This window comes from Pristiophorus japonicus, chromosome 1 (assembly GCF_044704955.1).
Source record: "Pristiophorus japonicus isolate sPriJap1 chromosome 1, sPriJap1.hap1, whole genome shotgun sequence".
Classification (NCBI taxonomy): domain Eukaryota; kingdom Metazoa; phylum Chordata; class Chondrichthyes; family Pristiophoridae; genus Pristiophorus; species Pristiophorus japonicus.
This window is the reverse complement of record NC_091977.1, coordinates 537,276,688-537,293,110: the sequence shown is the minus strand read 5'-3', so window position 1 is coordinate 537,293,110 and position 16,423 is coordinate 537,276,688. Positions and strand designations below refer to the sequence as shown.

At 50.1% G+C, this 16,423-nt stretch overlaps 1 protein-coding gene across 1 annotated transcript in view; it reads right to left on the bottom strand.

Moving 5' to 3' along the window:
* Nucleotides 1–16,423, bottom strand: part of cdh2 (cadherin 2, type 1, N-cadherin (neuronal)) — a 312,706-nt gene that overhangs the window by 16,797 nt on the left and 279,486 nt on the right. Inside the window, exons 15-16 of the mRNA XM_070888845.1 lie at nt 15,120–15,259; nt 10,207–10,371 (exon numbers count right to left, since the gene is read on the bottom strand). Of these exons, the coding sequence (XP_070744946.1) occupies nt 10,207–10,371; nt 15,120–15,259 (305 nt within the window). The remainder of the gene's footprint in view (nt 1–10,206; nt 10,372–15,119; nt 15,260–16,423) is intronic.

Here is a 16,423-nt window from a genome sequence, read left to right as displayed (position 1 = left end):
GCCGCGCTGTCGGAGGGGGCAGTGCTGAGGGAGCGCCGCGCTGTCGGAGGGGGCAGTGCTGAGGGAGTGCCGCACTGTCGGAGGGGGCAGTGCTGAGGGAGCGCCGCGCTGTCGGAGGGGGCAGTGCTGAGGGAGCGCCGCGCTGTCGGAGGGGGCAGTGCTGAGGGAGCGCCGCGCTGTCGGAGGGGGCAGTGCTGAGGGAGCGCCGCGCTGTCGGAGGGGGCAGTGCTGAGGGAGCACCGCACTGTCGGAGGGGGCAGTGCTGAGGGAGCACCGCACTGTCGGAGCTGCCATCTTTCAGATGAGACGTTAAACCGAAGCCTTGTCTGCTCGCTCAGGTGGACATAAAAGATCCCATGGCACTATTTCGAAGAAGAGGAGAGTTCTTCCCGGTGTCCTGGGGCCAATATTTATCCCTCAATCGACATCATAAAAATCAGTTTATCTGGTCATTATCACATTGCTGTGTGTGGGAGCTTGCTGTGCGCAAATTGGCTGCCGCGTTTCCCCACATTACAACAGTGACTACACTCCAAAAGTACTTCATTGGCTGTAAAGCGCTTTGGAACGTCCGGTGGTCGTGAAAAGGGAGTCAAGGGTTATGGGGTGCGGGCGGGGAAGTGGAGCTGAGTCCATGATCGGATTAAATGGTGGAGCAGGCTCGAGGGGCCGTATGGCCTACTCCTGCTCCTATTTCTTATGTTCTTTTATAAATACGTCAGTCTTTTTTTCTTTTCCGCTTGCTTCCCCACCCAGTATCCATCATCACAGTCAGTCCCTCGCAATCGAGGAAGACTTGCTTTCACTCTTAATGAGTTCTCAGGTGACTGAACAGTCCAATATGGGAATTACAGTCTCTGTCACAGGTGGGACAGACAGTGGTTGGGGGAAAAGGGTGGGTGGGGAGTCTGGTTTGCCGCACGCTCCTTCCGCTGCCTGCGCTTGATTTCTGCATGCTCTCGGCGACGAGACTCGAGGTGCTCAGCGCCCTCCCGGATGCTCTTCCTCCACTTAGGGCGGTCTTTAGAGTGTCCTTGAAACATTTCCTCTGCCCACCTGGGGCTCGCTTGCCTTGAAGCAGTTCCGAGTAGAACGCTTGCTTTGGGAGTCTCGTGTCGTGCATGCGGACAATGTGACCCGCCCAGCGGAGCTGGTCGAGTGTGGTCAGTGCTTCGATGCTGGGGATGTTGGCCTGGTCGAGGACGCTAACGTTGGTGTTTCTGTCCTCCCGGGGAAGAATATACCTACTATCCAACATTGTCCCCACTACCCAGATCAATATACACATCACCTACCTTTTAATTTGCACAAATGACACATTTTAAAAAAATCAATAAGGGAAAGGCTAATTAGAACATAAGAACATAAGAATTAGGAACAGGAGTAGGCCATCGAGCCCCTCGAGCCTGCTCCGCCATTCAACAAGATCATGGCTGATCTGGCCGTGGACTCAGCTCCACTTACCCGCCTGCTCCCCATAACAGTTAATTCCCTTATTGGTTAAAAATCTATCTGTGATTTGAATACATTCAATGAGCTAGCTTCCTTGGGCAGAGAATCCCACAGATTCACAACCCTCTGGGAGAAGAAATTCCTTCTCAACTGGGTTTTAAATTGGCTCCCCCGTATTTTGAGGCTGTGCCCCCTAGTTCGAGTCTCCCCGACCAGTGGAAACAACCTCTCTGCCTCTATCTTGTCTATCCCTTTCATTATTTTAAATGTTTCTATAAGATCACCCCTCATCCTTCTGAACTCCAACGAGTAAAGACCCAGTCTATTCAATCTATCATCATAAGGTAACCCCCTCATCTCCGGAATCAGCCTAGTGAATCGTCTCTGTACCCCCTCCAAAGCTAGTATATCCTTCCTTAAGTTAGGTGACCAAAACTGCATGCAGTACTCCAGGTGCGGCCTCACCAATACCCTGTACATTTTCAGCAGGACCTCCCTGCTTTTGTACTCCATCCCTCTCGCAATGAAGGCCAACATTCCATGCACCTTCCTGATTACCTGCTGCACCTGCAAACTAACTTTTTGGGATTCATGCACAAGGACCCCCAGGTCCCTCTGCACCGCAGCATGTTGTAATTTCTCCCCATTCAAATAATATTCCCTTTTACTATTTTTTTCCCCCCAAGGTGGATGACCTCACACTTTCCGACATTGTATTCCATCTGCCAAACCTTAGCCCATTCGCTTAACCGATCTAAATCTCTTTGCAGCCTCTCTGTGTCCTCTACACAACCCGCTTTCCCACTAACATTTGTGTCATCTGCAAATCTACACTCCTGAAGCGAGTCCTTGGGTGACTGAACAGTCCAAAACGAGAACCACAGACCCTGTCACAGGTGGGACAGACAGTGGTTGAGGGTAAGGGTGGGTGGGAATGGTTTGCCGCACGCTCCTTCCGCGTGATTTCTGCATGCTCGCGGTGATGAGGGTGCTCAACATCACCGATTTCCAACCCGAAAAGGACCCATTTATCCCGACTCTCTGCTTTCTGTTAGTCAGCCAATTCTCTATCCATGCTAATACATTTCCTCTGACTCCGCGTACCTTTATCTTCTGCAGTAACCTTTTGTGTGGCACCTTATCGAATGTCTTTTGGAAATCTAAATACAACACATCCATCGGTACATCTCTATCCACCATGCTCGTTATATCCACAAAGAATTCCAGTAAATTAGTTAAACATGATTTCCCCTTCATGAATCCATGTTGCGTCTGCTTGATTGCACTATTCCCATCTAGATGTCCCGCTATTTCTTCCTTAATGATAGCTTCAAGCATTTTCCCCACGACAGATGTTAAACTAACCGGCCTATAGTTACCTGCCTTTTGTCTGCCCCCTTTTTTAAACAGAGGCGTTACATTAGCTGCTTTCCAATCCGCTGGTACCTCCCCAGAGTCCAGAGAATTTTGGTAGATTATAATGAATGCATCTGCTATAACTTCCGCCATCTCTTTTAATACCGAGAAGCATTTCATCAGGACCAGGGGACTTGTCTACCTTGAATCCCATTAGCCTATCCAGCAGTACCCCCCTAGTGATAGTGATTATCTCAAGGTCCTCCCTTCCCACATTCCCATGATCAGCAATTTTTGGCATGGTTTTTGTGTCTTCCACTGTGAAGACCGAAGCAAAATAATTGTTTAAGGTCTCAACCATTTCCACATTTCCCATTATTAAATCCCCCTTCTCATCTTCTAAGGGACCAACATTTACTTTAGTCACTCTTTTCCGTTTTATATATCGGTAAAAGCTTTTACTATCTGTTTTTATGTTTTGCGCAAGTTTACATTCGTAATCTATCTTTCCTTTCTTTATTGCTTCCTTAGTCATTCTTTGCTGTCGTTTAAAATTTTCCCAATCTTCTATTTTCCCATTAACCTTGGCCACCTTATACGCATTGGTTTTTAATTTGATACTCTCCTTTATTTCCTTGGTTATCCACAGCTGGTTATCCCTTCTCTTACCGCCCTTCTTTTTCACTGGAATATATTTTTGTTGAGCACTATGAAAGAGCTCCTTAAAAGTCCTCCACTGTTCCTCAATTGTGCCACCGTTTAGTCTGTGTTTCCAGTCTACTTTAGCCAACTCTGCCCTCATCCCACTGTAGTCCCCTTTGTTTAAACATAGTATGCTCGTTTGAGACAATACTTCCTCACCCTCAATCTGTATTACAAATTCAACCATACTGTGATCACTCATTCCGAGAGGATCTTTGACTAGGAGATCGTTTATTATTCCTGTCTCATTACACAGGACCAGATCTAAGATCGCTTGCTCCCTTGTAGGTTCTGTAACATACTGTTCTAAGAAACAATCGTATGCTTTCTATGAATTCCTCCTCAAGGCTACCCAGTGCGATTTGATTTGACCAATCGATATGTAGGTTAAAATCCCCCATGATTACTGCCATTCCTTTTTCACATGCCTCCATTATTCCCTTGATTATTGTCCGCCCCACCGTGAAGTTATTATTTGGGGGCCTATAAACTACGCCCACCAGCGACTTTTTCCCCTTACTATCTCTAATCTCCACCCACAATGATTCAACATTTTGTTAATTAGAACCAATATCGTCTCTCACAACTGCCCTGATATCTTCCTTTATTAACAGAGCTACCCCACCTCCTTTCCCTTCTTGTCTATCTTTCCAAATTGTCAGATACCCCTGTATGTTTAATTCCCAGTCCTGGCCACCCTGCAACCACGTTTCTGTAATGGCCACCAAATCATACCCATTTGTCATGATTTGTGCCGTCAACTCATTTACTTTATTTCGAATGCTGCATGCGTTTAGGTACAGTGTTTTAATACTAGTTTTTAAACCATGATTTTTAGTTTTGAGCCCTCCTGCAGCCCCTTTATATTCATACATATTGTCCCTTCCTATCACCTTGTAGTTTACACTTACCCCAGTGCTACTCTGCTCTGTTGCCTCCTGCCTTTTGCATTCTTTCTTGGGGTGCTGTTCATCTGAGCTCTCGCCCACTCTAACTAGCTCAGAGCCCTCTCCTGGGTTCCGAATACACCTCGCATTGAGGCACCGAGCTTTCATGCTTGCCTTTTTATTACACTTGGACCCTTTAGAATTTTGCTGTACAGTGGCCCTTTTTGTTTTTTGCCTTGGGTTTCTCTGCCCTCCACTTTTACTCATCTTCTTTCTGTCTATTGCTTCTGTCTCCATTTTGTTTCCCTCTGTCTCCCTGCATTGGTTCCCATCCCCCTGCCATATTAGTTTAACTCCTCCCCAACAGCACTAGCAAAAACTCCCCAAAGGACATTGGTTCCGGTCCTGCCCAGGTGCAGACCGTCCGGTTTGTACTGGTCCCACCTCCCCCAGAACCAGTTCAAATGCCTGAGGAATTTGAATCCCTCCCTACTACACCACTGCTCAAGCCACGTATTCATCTGAGCTATCCTGCGATTCCTACTCTGACTAGCTCGTGGCACTGGTAGCAATCCCGAGATTACTACTTTTGAGGTCCTATGTTTTAATTTAGCTCCTAGCTCCTTAAATTCGTCTCGTAGGACCTCATCATTTTTTTTTTTTTACCTGTATCGTTGGTACCAATGTGCACCACGACAACTGGCTGTTCACCCTCCCTTTTCAGAATGTCCTGCACCCGCTCCGAGACATCCTTGACCCTTGCACCAGGGAGGCAACATACCATCCTGGAGTTTCGGTTGCGGCCGCAGAAACGCCTATCTATTCCCCTTACAATCGAATCCCCTATCACTGTCGTTCTCCCACTCTTTTTCCTGCCCTCCTGTGCAGCAGAGCCAGCCATGGTGCCATGAACTTGGCTGCTGCTGCCCTCCCCTGATGAGTCATCCCCCTCAACAGTACCCAAAGCGGTGTATCTGTTTTGCAGGGGGATGACCGCAGGGGACCCCTACACGACCTTCCTTGCACTGCTCTTCCTGCTGGTCTTCCATTCCCTATCTGGCTGTGGACCCTTCTCCTGCGGTAAGACCAACTCGCTACATGTGCTACCCACGTCATTCTCAGCATCGTGGATGCTCCAGAGTGAATCCACCCTCAGCTCCAATTCCGCAACGCGGACCGTCAGGAGCTGGAGGCGGATACACTTCCCGCACACGTAGTCGTCAGGGACACCGGAAGTGTCCCCGAGTTCCCACATGGTACAGGAGGAGCATATCACGTGACCGAGCTCTCCTGCCATGACTTAACCCTTAGATACACTTAAATTGGCAACAACGCTTCCACGTTAAGCCCTTGTCCAGCATAACTTGGTTGTGCGCGGACCCAAACTTCTCCTTGCGTTTAATTAAAGTCGTCTCTTTGGTCGCATAAATCGTCATTTACTGAAAAAAATATCAAGTCTTTTGTAAAATCCAAAATACTATTTAAAAAAAAAAAGAGGCATTTTACTGCAGTGGCTAAATTTGCATTCAATTGCTGACACTAGATAACCAAATCTAAAATGTATACAGAAACTGATGTGGAAATATCTATGGAGTAAATTTTACATCGAATTTTACAGCCCAGAAACAGACCATTGGGCCCAAGCGCTCCGTGCCGGTGTTTATGCTCCACACCAGCCCCCTCCCACCCCTCTCCATCTCACCCCATCAACAAATGCTTCTATTCCTTTCTCCCTCATGTGTTTATCCAGCATCGATACTATTCGCCTCAACCACTCCCGGTGGCAGTGAGTTCCACATTCTCACCACTCTCTGGGTAGAGAGGTTTCTCCTGAATTCCCCGTTGGGTTTATCAGTGACTAAACTTCGAAAGCACTTCATTGGCTGCGAAGCGTTTTAGGTGCCCTGAGGTGGTGAAAGGTGCTATATAAATGCAAGTCTTTCTTTGCATATTGACGGCCCCTAAATTTGGACTCCACTCAAGTGTAAGCATCCTCCCTACGTCTACCCGACAACACAGCGAGAGTTCCACATTCTCACCACTCTGGGTCAAGAAATTTCTCCCAAATTCCCTGTTGGATATACCGGGCCGGATTTGCGACAAAAACGGGAGCGATGCGTAAAAATTAGCGCTTACGTCACGCTACCGTCTTTAGGCCGAACTTTCGGCCTTTACGTCTGCACCATCGGCAAAGGAGGCGTTGCATGACTATTCGTGGCGCAAAACACGAGTTTCGGCAACTTTAGTCCGGGGCTGGGAGCATTGCGAGAAGGGCCTTGTGAGGGTGGGGGGGGGAGAATAAACAAGACATTTGCAAGACCTTTATCGACCGAATCGCTGAAAGTTTTTTTAATAAAAACTAAACATTGACTTTTTTTTTTTGTTGTTGCAGGTTTTCACACTTACCGCTGCTACCAGGGCTGCACGGACAGGTTCGACCCACTGCTGTCCTGGGCGTGGCGTACGGGTCGGGAGAGAGTCGATAGTACGATGCAAACGCAATCTGTGTCGGTGCATCTCATTGCCGCCGCAAGCAGGTTCCCGAGGGCCCTTGCTCTCCACCCACTCTCTCGCTCTCTGCCTTCCCCCACCCCCCTCCCTCCCTCCGCCTCTCTCCTTCGCCTCGCTCCCTCCGCCTCCCCTCTTGCTCCCTCCGCCTCCCCTCTTGCTCCCTCTCTCTCCCTCTCCCTCTGCCGCTTCACAGTCTCTCTCTCTGCCCCTCTCTGTCTCTCCCCCCCCACCTCAGATTTCCCTCTCTCTCGCCGCAAAAAATGTCCGTGCAGATAATGACAGCGGAGGGTCAAATCGCGGCGAAAACCCAGTCGTAAACCTGCCCCTAGTTATGGACCTCCCCACAAGATTGCTCGAGCAAAGCTAATTACACAATGCGACTTCATTTGCACTATTTATGTACACCGACGATGTTTTCTGTGGGGCAAATCTGCTACTTCAGATTAAAAGCCAGACAGCAGTCTTAACCTCCAGGAATATATATTTTTTTTTTACATTGCAAACTGAAAGCGAGTACTCCCCCTTTATCACTGCAGTTGGGGCAACAGCAATGTGCATTTATATAGCGCCTTTGACGTAGAACAACGTCCCAGACAACATTGGACACCGAGTCACATAAGGAGATATTTGGACAGGTGACCAAAAGCTTGGTCAAAGAGGTAGGCTTTAAGGATCGCCTTAAACGAGGAGAGGTGGAGGGGTTTAAGGAGGGAGTTCCAGAGCTTGGGGCCCAGGCAGCTGAAGACACGGCCACCGATGGTGGAGCGATTATAATCAGGGATGCTGAAGAGGGCAGAATTAGAGGAGTGCAGACATCTCGGTGGGGGAGGAGGTTAGAGATAGGGAGGGACGAGGCTGTGCAGGGATTTGAACACAAGGGTGAGAATATATACGGCAGGGAGATACATGGACCTTGTGCCGAACACCTGGTAAACCATTCATCTTTGGTAACATGTCTACAGTAATAACAGTCCCACCAATTGAATCCCATTCAGCTCACCTAAAAAATACTTTAATTATATCAACATCACAAGTACAATTTAATTCATGGTTTCACAGTGCAATTTCAGATGCACAAATTAATTGTATTGCAGAGTTCACCCACTTGAAGCGTAATACATATAGTACATACAGTATCAAGAAAGTCTTGCATTTATAGAGCGCCTTTCACAACCTCAGGATGTCCCAAAGCGCTTTTCAGTAAATGAATACTTTTGTGCAGTGTAGTCATTGTTGTAACGTAACGCGGCAGGACACAGCAAGATCCCATAAACACTGTGATAACGACCACATAATCTGATTTTCGTGATGTTGCTTAAGGGATAAATATTGGCCAGTAACACTGGGGAGAACTCTGCTGCTCTTCTACAAAATAGTGCCAAGGGATTTTTCACGTCCACTGAGAGAGCAGACGGGGTCTCAGTTTAACGTCTCATCTGAAAGACGGCACCTCCGACAGCGCGACACTCCCTCAGTACTGCCCCTCCGACAGTGCGGCGCTCCCTCAGTACTGCCCCTCCGACAGCGCGGCGCTCCCTCAGTACTGCCCCTCCGACAGCGCGGCGCTCCCTCAGTACTGCCCCTCCGACAGCGCGGCGCTCCCTCAGTACTGCCCCTCCGACAGCGCGGCGCTCCCTCAGTACTGCCCCTCCGACAGCGCAGCGCGGCGCTCCCTCAGTACTGCCCCTCCGACAGTGCGGCGCTCCCTCAGTACTGCCCCTCCGACAGTGCGGCGCTCCCTCAGTACTGCCCCTCCGACAGTGCGGCGCTCCCTCAGTACTGCCCCTCCGACAGTGCGGCGCTCCCTCAGTACTGCCCCTCCGACAGTGCGGCGCTCCCTCAGTACTGCACTGGGAGTGTCAGCCTAGATTTATCAGCCTAGATTTATCAGCCTAGATTTATGTGCTCACGTCGACATGTACCAGCACATAATCCATAGACCCTTACACCACAGGAGGCCATTCGGCCCATCGTGCTTGTGCCAGGTCTGTGAAAGAATGATCCAATTAGTCCCACTCCCCATGCTCTTTCCCCACAGTTTTCCCCTTCAGTTATTTACTCAATTCCCCGTTTGAAAGTTACTGTTGAATCTGCTCCCGCCGCCCTTTCAGGCAGCGCATTCCAGATCACAACAACTCGCTGTGTAAAAATATTCTCCTCCCCTCCCCCTCTGGTTCTTTTACCAATTACCTTCAATCTGTGTCCCTCTGGTTACCGATCCTCCTGCCACAGGAAACAGTTTATCCTTATTTACTCGATCAAAAAACCTTTATAATTTTAAACACCTCGATCAAATCTCCTCTCAGCCTTCTCTGCTCTAAGGAGAACAACCCCAGCTTCTCCAGTCTCTCTAATGTAACTGAAGTCCCTCATCTCTAGGCCTGTATTCACTAGAGTTCAGAAGAATGAGAGGGGATCTCATTAAAACATATAAAATTCTGACTGGGTTGGACAGACTGGATGTGGGGAGGATGTTTCCCCGGGGCTGGGAAGTCTACAACAAGGGGTCACAGTCTCAGGATACGGGGTAGGAAATTTAGGACCGAGATGAGGAGAAATTTCTTCACTCAGAGAGTGGTGAACCTGTGGAATTCTCTACCACAGAAGGCTGTGGAGGCCAAGTCACTGAATATATTTCAGAAGGAGATCGATTTCTAGACACAAAAGTTATCAAGGGTTATGGGGAGAAAGCAGGAATATGGTGTTGAGATAGAGGATCAGCCATGATCATATTGAATGGCGGTGCAGGCTCGAAGGGCCGAATGGCCTACTACTGCTCCTATTTTCACTAATAGAGGATGTTTCCACTGATGGGGGAGACTAGAACTAGGGGGTATAATCATAGAATAAGGGGCCGCCCATTTAAAACTGAGATGAGGAGGAATTTCTTCTTTTAGAGGGTTGTAAATCTGTGGAATTCGCTGCCTCAGAGAGCTGTGGAGGCTGGGTCATTTGAATAAATTTAAGACAGAGATAGACAGTTTCTTAACCGATAATGGAATAAGGGGTTATGGGGAGCGGGCAGGGAAGTGGAGCTGAGTCCATGATCGGATCAGCCATGATCGTATTAAATGGCGGAGCAGGCTCGAGAGGCTGTATGGCCTGCTCCTGCTCCTATTTCTTATGTTCTTCTGTTCTATGTTTCTAACCCTGGTACCCATTCTGGTAAATATCTTCCTGCGCCCTCTCCAAGGGCCTTGGACCTCGTTCCGCGGGCACGGGGGGTCTAGACTGGAAGACAATACTCTTTTTTTTTTGCGTTGATCGAATTTGGCGAGTGCAGGAGGGAGCCTTTTACCTCATTGATGAAGTCCCCAATGTCACCAGGGTGAGGGGCAGCGGAGCGGACCGGATACTGAGGTTCGGCATGGATTGGCCGCTCGTCCACCCGCCGGATCCCCATCGGCTTTATCGAGTCGGGTTCCACCGCGTCTGGCTGCTGAAGCTGGCTGAGGTCATAGTCCTGTGGGGGCGCAAAGACACGGCGGTGGGTTAACCCATTCGTAACATATTTTCTTTGGTGCGTTCTTTGCTTAAGAATTCATCGCAACACATTACTATTCAGAACGAGTTTGGTTCATTCGCAAAAGGTTTAATAATCACACTACACATTACCAGTTCATCCACCAGGCTCACAGCCACCTGCCTCATCGTGGATCTGCCCGAACCCAACTGGCTGGGGTTTTATTGAGTCTTGTCAACATCACGTGACTGGCTAAGCCACTCACAATTTGTAAGAATAGAAGATTTAGGAGCAGGAGGAAGCCATTCGGCCCCTCGAGCCTGCTCCACCATTCAATAAGATTACGGCTAATCTTCGACCTCAACTCCACTTTCCCACCCAATCCCTCGATTCCCTTACCGTCCAAAAACCTATCGATCTCTGTCTTGAACATACTCAACGACTGAGCCTCCACAGCCCTCTGGGACAAAGAATTCCAAAGATTCACCACCCTCTGAGTGAAGAAATTCCTCCTCATCTCAGCCTTAAATGGTCGACCCCTTTTCCCGAGACTGTGGCCCCTGGTTCTAGACTCTCCTGCCCAGGATAACAATAGAAGTTTACAGCGCAGAAGGAGGCCATTTCGGCCCATCGTGTTCGCGCCGGCCGACAAAGAGCCGCACGGCCCTCGGTCAGCAATGAATAATGGCGGACAGGTAAAGAGCACCCTGCCCAACCAGTCCGCCCCACACAACTGCGACAAATAGAAACATCGAAAAAAGGTGCAGGAATAGGCCATTCGGCCCTTCGAGCCTGCACCGCCATTCAATGAGTTCAGGGCTGAACATGCAACTTCAGTACCTCATTCCTGCTTTCTCGCCATACCCCTTGATCCCCCTAGTAGTAAGGACTACATCTAACTCCCTTTTGAATATATTTAGTGAATTGGCCTCAACAACTTTCTGTGGTAGAGAATTCCACAGGTTCACCACTCTCTGGGTGAAGAAGTTTCTCCTCATCTCGGTCCTAAATGGCTTACCCCTTATCCTTAGACTGTGACCCCTGGTTCTGGACTTCCCCAACATCGGGAACATTCTTCCTGCATCTAACCTGTCTAAACCCGTCAGAATTTTAAACGTGTCTATGAGATCCCCTCTCATTCTTCTGAACTCCAGTGAATACAAGCCCAGTTGATCCAGTCTTTCTTGATATGTCAGTCCCGCCATCCCGGGAATCAGTCTGGTGAACCTTCGCTGCACTCCCTCAATAGCAAGAATGTCCTTCCTCAAGTTAGGAGACCAAAACTGTACACAATACTCCAGGTGTGGCCTCACCAAGGCCTTGTACAACTGTAGTAACACCTCCCTGCCCCTGTACTCAAATCCCCTCGCTATGAAGGCCAACATGCCATTTGCCTTCTTAACCGCCTGCTGTACCTGCATGCCAACCTTCAATGACTGATGTTCCATGACACCCAGGTCTCGTTGCACCTCCTCTTTTCCTAATCTGTCACCATTCAGATAATAGTCTGTCTCTCTGTTTTTACCACCAAAGTGGATAACCTCACATTTATCCACATTATACTTCATCTGCTATGCATTTGCCCACTCACCTAACCTATCCAAGTCACTCTGCAGCCTCATATCATCCTCCTCGCAGCTCACACTGCCACCCAACTTAGTGTCATCCGCAAATTTGGAGAGACTACATTTAATCCCCTCGTCTAAATCATTAATGTACAGTGTAAACAGCTGGGGCCCCAGCACAGAACCTTGCGGTACCCCACTAGTCACTGCCTGCTATTCTGAAAAGTACCCATTTACTCCTACTCTTTGCTTCCTGTCTGCCAACCAGTTCTCAATCCACGTCAGCACACTACCCCCAATCCCATGTGCTTTAACTTTGCACATTAATCTCTGTGTGGGACCTTGTCGAAAGCCTTCTGAAAGTCCAAATACACCACATCAACTGGTTCTCCCTTGTCCACTCTACTGGAAACATCCTCAAAAAATTCCAGAAGATTTGTCAAGCATGATTTCCCTTTCACAAATCCATGCTGACTTGGACCTATCATGTCACCTCTTTCCAAATGTGCTGCTATGACATCCTTAATAATTGATTCCATCATTTTACCCACTACTGATGTCAGGCTGACCGGTCTATAATTCCCTGTTTTCTCTCTCCCTCCTTTTTTAAAAAGTGGGGTTACATTGGCTACCCTCCACTCCATAGGAACTGATCCAGAGTCAATGGAATGTTGGAAAATGACTGTCAATGCATCCGCTATTTCCAAGGCCACCTCCTTAAGTACTCTGGGATGCAGTCCATCAGGCCCTGGGGATTTATCGGCCTTCAATCCCATCAATCTCCCCAACACTATTTCCCGACTAATAAGGATTTCCTGCAGTTCCTCCTTCTTACTAGACCCTCTGAGCCCTTTTATATCCGGAAGGCTGTTTGTGTCCTCCTTAGTGAATACCGAACCAAAGTACTTATTCAATTGGTCTACCATTTCTTTGTTCCCCGTTATGACTTTCCCTGATTCTGACTGCAGGGGACCCACGTTTGTCTTTACTAACCTTTTTCTCTTTACATATCTATAGAAGCTTTTGCAGTCCGTTTTAATGTTCCCTGCAAGCTTCCTCTCGTATTCCATTTTCCCTGCACTAATCAAACCCTTCGTCCTCCTCTGCTGAGTTCTAAATTTCTCCCAGTCCCCGGGTTCGCTGCTATTCCTGGCCAATTTATATGCCACTTCCTTGGCTTTAATACTATCCCTGATTTCCCGAGATAGCCACGGTTGAGCCAACTTCCCTTTTTTATTTTTACGCCAGACAGGAATGTACAATTGTTGTAGTTCATCCATGCGGTCTCTAAATGTCTGCCATTGCCCATCCACAGTCAACCCCTTAAGTATCATTTGCCAATCTATCCTAGCCAATTCACGCCTCATACCTTCAAAGTTACCCTTCTTTAAGTTCTGGACCATGGTCTCTGAATTAACTGTTTCATTCTCTGTAGACTTCCACCATATTATGGTCACTCTTCCCCAAGGGGCCTCGCACAATGAGATTGCTAATCTTCCACCCTTTACACTGAAACATTCTACACTCCACCCCAACCGGAGTCATGGGATCTCCTGGGAGAGGCAAAAACCAGATTAAAAACCCAGGCCAATAGGGGGGAAAAAAATCTGGGAAAATTCCTCTCCGACCCATCCAGGCGATCGAAACTAGTCCGGGAGATCACCCTGGCCGTATTTGATTCCCTGCAGTACTTACCATCGTATCTGCACCAGCCAACAAGAGGTTATCCAGTCTAATTCCAATTACCAGCTCTTGGTCCTGCTTTAAGTGCCCATCCAAGCACCTTTTAAATGTGGTGAGGGTTTCTGCATCCACCACCCTCCCAGGCAGTGAGTTCCAGACCCCCACAACCCTCTGTGTGAAGAAGCCTCCCCTCAAATCCCCTCTGAACCTTCCACCAACCACCTTAAACCTATGCCCCCTCGTAATTGACCCCTCCACCAAGAGAAGTAGGCCCTTGCCTATTTCCTCTCAGCATCTCCCCTGTCAAGACCTCTGTGCGGTTTTAATGAGGTCACTGCTCCTTCTTCTAAACTCCAGAGTACACAGGCAATGGGCTCCATTTGTTTTTTTTTTTTAAATCCTTCGGATTTTCTCCCCTGAAGGTACCGAGTTGCCCACTGCGAGTCAGAGAGTTGGCACACTGCTTGATCCCAGCGTGCCAATCACAGGCGATCCCTCGAGCGAGGATGACTTGCTTCCACACGAGTTCACAGATGTTTCAATGAAGGACCCGATGTTCCAGGTCCTGAACTCCAACTGAGCGGGTGGAAGATGCCTGTGCGTGGATTTTTTTTAACGTGGGGTGACCGTTGCACACCAGCCACACACTGGCTTGACAGAGCGAGGTCTTGGTCCAGTGGCAAGGGTTAACCAGGACGACTGGAGACCAGCTCTGCTGCACGGACCCAGTGCGCGCACACATATCGCACAGTGTGGGCTGGGCCCGTGCTGCCCCTGGGCCCCCGTACCTTCATTCGCCGCACCTTTGCCCGCGATGTTCCAGGGCTCAGCGCTCCATCTCCATTTATAGCCCCGACCTGCGGTGGTATTCTCACTCAGGTCGGGGCGGCCCACGTGGGAGCACACCGAGAGTCCCAAATTGTGCTCCCACCCAAGGTCCACGGAGAAAGAATGACCGAACTTGCATTTCCATCGCCCCTCTCATGACCTCAGAATATCAACAGGCTGTGCATGCTCACTGGTGCACACATCACACCAGCCTTTCTTTTCCAATGTAGAAACGAGAATGAGAGGTGATCTTATCGAAACGTCTAAGATTATGAGGGGGCTTGACAAGGTGGATGCAGAGAGGATGTTTCCACTGATAGGGGAGACTAGAACTAGGGGGCATGATCTTAGAATAAGGGGCCGCCCATTTAAAACTGAGATGAGGAGGAATTTCTTCTCTGAGGGTTGTAAATCTGGGTCATTGACTAAATCTAAGACAAAGATAGACAGCTTCTTAACCGATAAAGGAATAAGGGGTTACGTGGAGCGGGCAGGGAAGTGGAGCTGAGTCCATGATCGGATCAGCCATGATTGTATTAAATGGCGGAGCAGGCTCGAGGGGCCGTATGGCCTGCTCCTATTTCTTGTGTTCTTACGAGATACATTCAATCATTGTTGGAATGACTCTGCTCCCACCCACCACCTCCCCCGCCTTGCTCCACAACATCTCACCTGATCCTCCTCTCCGCCTCCTTCCTCGTCGTACTTCAGTATGTTATCCCTCACGTCGTCCTCGGGGTCAATCAGAAGCTGCTTGGCTTGCCGCTCCTTGTCACGTCGCTTCATCCACACCACAAACAGCAAGACGAGGACTGGGGAAAAGACAAGAGAAAAGACCGTGCATTTATATAGCGCCTTTCACGTCCTCAAGGCCAATGACAACCACCAATGAGCTGGTAGGCGCAAGAAACATCCAAGAGCGAGGTGCAAGGAGAGGAAAGGACAGACTTGCTTTTCTATACTGTCTTTCACGACCTCAGGAAGTCTCAAAGTGTTTAACGGCCAAATAAATACTTGCTCGCCACAGCAAGGAGCATGCTCCTGCTCTTGTTCGAAATAATAGTTTTACATCCCCCCCGAGAGAGCAGACGGGACCTCGGTTTAATGCCTCATCTGAAAGACGGCCCCTCCGACAGTGCGGCGCTCCCTCAGCGCTGCCCCTCCGACGCTCCCTCAGCGCTGCCCCTCCGACGCTCCCTCAGCGCTGCCCCTCCGACGCTCCCTCAGCGCTGCCCCTCCGACGCTCCCTCAGCGCTGCCCCTCCGACGCTCCCTCAGCGCTGCCCCTCCGACGCTCCCTCAGCGCTGCCCCTCCGACGCTCCCTCAGCGCTGCCCCTCCGACGCTCCCTCAGCGCTGCCCCTCAGACGCTCCCTCAGCGCTGCCCCTCCGACGCTCCCTCAGCGCTGCCCCTCCGACGCTCCCTCAGCGCTGCCCCTCCGACGCTCCCTCAGCGCTGCCCCTCCGACGCTCCCTCAGCGCTGCCCCTCCGACGCTCCCTCAGCGCTGCCCCTCCGACGCTCCCTCAGCGCTGCCCCTCCGACGCTCCCTCAGCGCTGCCCCTCCGACGCTCCCTCAGCGCTGCCCCTCCGACGCTCCCTCAGCGCTGCCCCTCCGACGCTCCCTCAGCGCTGCCCCTCCGACAGTGCGGCGCTCCCTCAGCGCTGCCCCTCCGACAGTGCGGCGCTCCCTCAGCGCTGCCCCTCCGACAGTGCGGCGCTCCCTCAGCGCTGCCCCTCCGACAGTGCGGCGCTCCCTCAGCGCTGCCCCTCCGACAGTGCGGCGCTCCCTCAGCGCTGTCCCTCCGACAGTGCGGCGCTCCCTCAGCGCTGCCCCTCCGACAGTGCGGCGCTCCCTCAGCGCTGCCCCTCCGACAGTGCGGCGCTCCCTCAGCGCTGCCCCTCCGACAGTGCGGCACTCCCTCAGCACTGCACTGGGAGTGTCAGCCTGGATTTTTGTGCTCAAGTCCCTGGACTGG